The sequence below is a fragment of the Papaver somniferum genome, unplaced genomic scaffold (genome assembly GCF_003573695.1).
Source record: "Papaver somniferum cultivar HN1 unplaced genomic scaffold, ASM357369v1 unplaced-scaffold_21, whole genome shotgun sequence".
Lineage (NCBI taxonomy): Eukaryota > Viridiplantae > Streptophyta > Magnoliopsida > Ranunculales > Papaveraceae > Papaver > Papaver somniferum.
Window position 1 is genome coordinate 13381431 of NW_020631041.1, and position 3355 is coordinate 13384785.

The 3355-nt window shown below is 38.2% G+C and overlaps 1 protein-coding gene across 2 annotated transcripts; it reads left to right on the forward strand.

Annotated features, from left to right (window-relative positions):
• The first annotated feature begins 608 nt into the window (after positions 1-608).
• On the forward strand, positions 609-1743 carry LOC113339889 (espin-like). Of its 2 annotated transcripts, none has more exons than XM_026585110.1 (2): positions 609-708; positions 839-1743. In XM_026585110.1, exons 1-2 carry the CDS (start codon positions 630-632, stop codon positions 1567-1569), a joined length of 810 nt encoding a protein of 269 aa, XP_026440895.1. In that variant the 5' UTR covers positions 609-629; the 3' UTR covers positions 1570-1743. The 2 variants fall into 2 exon arrangements, with proteins under 2 accessions (XP_026440895.1, XP_026440896.1); XM_026585111.1 differs by having other exon boundaries at positions 621-708; positions 863-1743.
• Positions 1744-3355: the final 1612 nt, after the last annotated feature.

Genomic DNA, 3355 nt, shown 5'->3' on the forward strand with positions numbered 1-3355 from the left:
CAGTCTTAAACGTATAGTTCTTATCAAGGGTTCGACTATTCTGTTCATTCCATAAAGTAAAAACCACTGCAGCAGGAATACGACTCGGAATGAAGTTACCCGCATCTGAGAAGATTTCATGATGCCAAGTGTGAGCTAACACTGTCATATTCGAAGGCCAGGCCCAAGACCAACATGTCCTAGGAAAGACCATTGACCAAACCTTATGTGCGGCTTTATAGTGCAGGAAAAGGTTTTCACTACTGGCTTAGTGGGTATCATTCTTCGTAGTAAACTCAAATTCCACATAATGTATTTTATCAAAATCTCTAAAATTCGGCCAAAAGCCATCTAAATGGGGAATATGTTTATACTGATTTTAGAGTTCCAGTTACTAAAAAATCTATGAGAATTGTGATATCCTTGAACCTTGAGCATTTGATATTTACATGCTTTACTTTATGGAGTCTGAAATGCTACAATCAACGTAAACATTTATCCCAAAAACAGATCCATGTGAAAACAAAAACTACTTTCTTCTTTGTCTTCTTCCTTGTTGATTACCTGAAATTTACTATAAATACACATAAGCTTTCAATCACATAAACACAAGTCTTCGAAGGAAAGAAAGAAACATAGTTCATATAGTGATGATGGAGTTCACTCGTGCAAATTTTGCATCCGTTGGGTTTTTGATGTTTGCCACAGTAGGATTCTCGTTGATGCTGCGTAAGTTGTATTGTTTTTTCCTGTTCTTATTTTCTTCTCTCACCAAGTAACTGGTGTACATGCATTTGCTTCTGCACCTCTACTATATTTTTTGATGTTCCAATCTAATTATTTATTACAACGTTTGTAGTGATGCCATCCTTCGCAGCAGCAGCTTTTTCCTGTGATCCTTCAAGGGAATTTTATGTGGGAGGTAATAAGACAGGCTCATATTTTGACGGTGGAGTGTCATGTTACAACTGCCCGGGTGAAATCCAAACCTTATGTAACTTAAAGGGCAGAACAGTATCGAAGTTTGAGTGCAACTGGTGGGACGGTGACCTTGTGTCACATAGGACAACGGTATGCGTAGGCTGCTGTGGAGCACCTCACCCGCCACCAATTCCAGTTATAACGGATAAATGCCAAGCCGGCGATGCAGATTTATCATTCACAACTCCTGCTCTAAGGCCCTGGGACTGCGGCAAATGCCAAAATGGTTGTAAAGATGAATGTGAGAAGAGAAAAGAAACGGTTTCTCGAGAAATGTGCGTGTTCAATAATTATAATTACGACTGCAAATGTTGCTGCAGGACACCTCCACCTCCATCGCCACCTCCTCCGTCCCCTTCACCTCCTCCCCCATCTCCACCACCACCACCACCACCACCATCACCCCCTCCTCCATCTCCACCACCACCTCCACCATCAGATCCACGAGATATGTGCAGTCCCGATTATACTTCTTTATCGACTGTAGTGACAGATTGCTCTCTTTGTCCAGTGTGTGATTGTGGTGCAGGTGTAACCCCAGCAATTACGGCGTGCTTTCCTAATGTTAATTACTGCAATTGTTGTTGCCCAACTACCCTTGGATCATAAGCTATCGGCAGCTGCATAGCCAACAATAGTGGTAAAGCATCACGCGCTGATCATAAGCTAGCTGCAGCCAATGTGATTGTCATAGGGATGCTTTATGCGTTTAATAACAATAAGCAGCATGTATTCTGTTTTATTTGTTTAAGCATGTAGTGATCCATAACTTTTCATTTTCAATTCATGTATTTTTATTGGTATATGCGGGCAGCGGGCGGGTGTTGATCTACAGGTTTAGTGGACACACTAGTCATTTTATGCCTTTCCTTTTAGTCTGTTTGCAACCCCACGCTAGCGCTTGTAGTTTTAATATGATGTTTCGACTTGTTTTTAAAGTTTGGATTTGCATATTGGTGATACTTAGGATTTATGGGCTTTTGTTGAACTGATGTCACTGTAATACAGTGGTGAAGTCTTTCGTGATGATACCAGTGACAATGATTAGTTAATGCAAAATAGGAATGTGAAACAAAAACATAAACTTTGATCAACTGACCCTTAAATTTTAATCTCTTGGCCTGTTATTTTGCTCGTGGTGTCTAGAATTTTTTTTTTTTTTTGATCGGTAATGGTGTCTAGAATTTTAAAGAGAAGTGAGTTTGGCAACCGTTGTTTGCCTACCTTACTCAGGCAACAATGTCTATCTTTTGATTCTGTTATATCTTCAGGAAGTATGAACATATTAGAGTTGAACAAATGCTTACCAAAAACAAGGCAAGCTTACAAAAGAAAATTCAAGATGACACATTGTCAGAACTCAAAACAGCAAAAATTTGTTAACGTCTTCTAACTAGGTTCTCAAACAGTTGAACGCATATTATTTCCTAGTTGCATTCCCGCTACAACTAATTATTTCATATTTGAATTCCCGCTACAGCTAATTATTTCATAGTTGAGTTCCCGCTACAACTAAAGCTGAATGAGTTCGTCACTCACTACACAAGGTGTTAGAACACCAAGATATGTGAACAGAAGCGTTAAGTACTGAGGTGGTGTATAATCCCTTGCAGCTAGATGTTTCGACTTCCACTCCTGGAATGGGAACCCCAAAATCTATTGGACGCAGAGCAGGGGTGAGATCTTTGTTAATAACACTGTGATAACTCATGTTGTGATGATAACTTTGTTAATAGCACCGTGATAACTTAACTTATGGTGTGATGATAACTTATCTATGTGAAGCATGTGAAAATATCAATAAAAGATGATTTTGTTACCGAAAAGACAAGAATTTAGCTTCGTTGGATATTTCAGATGGCAGTTGGGAAAATCAGGAATTGGTGTGAAAATATCGGGCTATATTATGGAGGTATCACGGTAGGTACATCAGGCGTTGTCACGGTAAGCTCTAATCATAAGTTAAAAATACTTGGCAGAGGCGCAGCCAGTGGTACCCGTTTGCTCATAAGAGTTAAATTTTTTAAGGGAACTGCAACGAAATAATTGCAATTTTATTTTCTTCTTCTATTTATATAGATGGTGGCACCTTTTTCTCTAAAAAGTAAAATCGAAAATTAATTTGAAGTCAAGATTTTGGTGATATATCTCTATAAAACTTTACATTCTTATTAAAATGAGAGTATTCCAAAATACGAAACTTCACGATCCATAAATTTTAATTTCAACCGTTAATCTTCAACGGTTGATATTCAAAATGGTAAATGGTGGTTGTACATCCTGAAATGTTCTCAATTTTTGTGGAAATGTAGAGACTTATAAGAAGAACATGTTATCAAAAAATTAGCTTCAAATTTATTGCATGTTGGGTTTGATAGAAAAACTGATGCTAAAA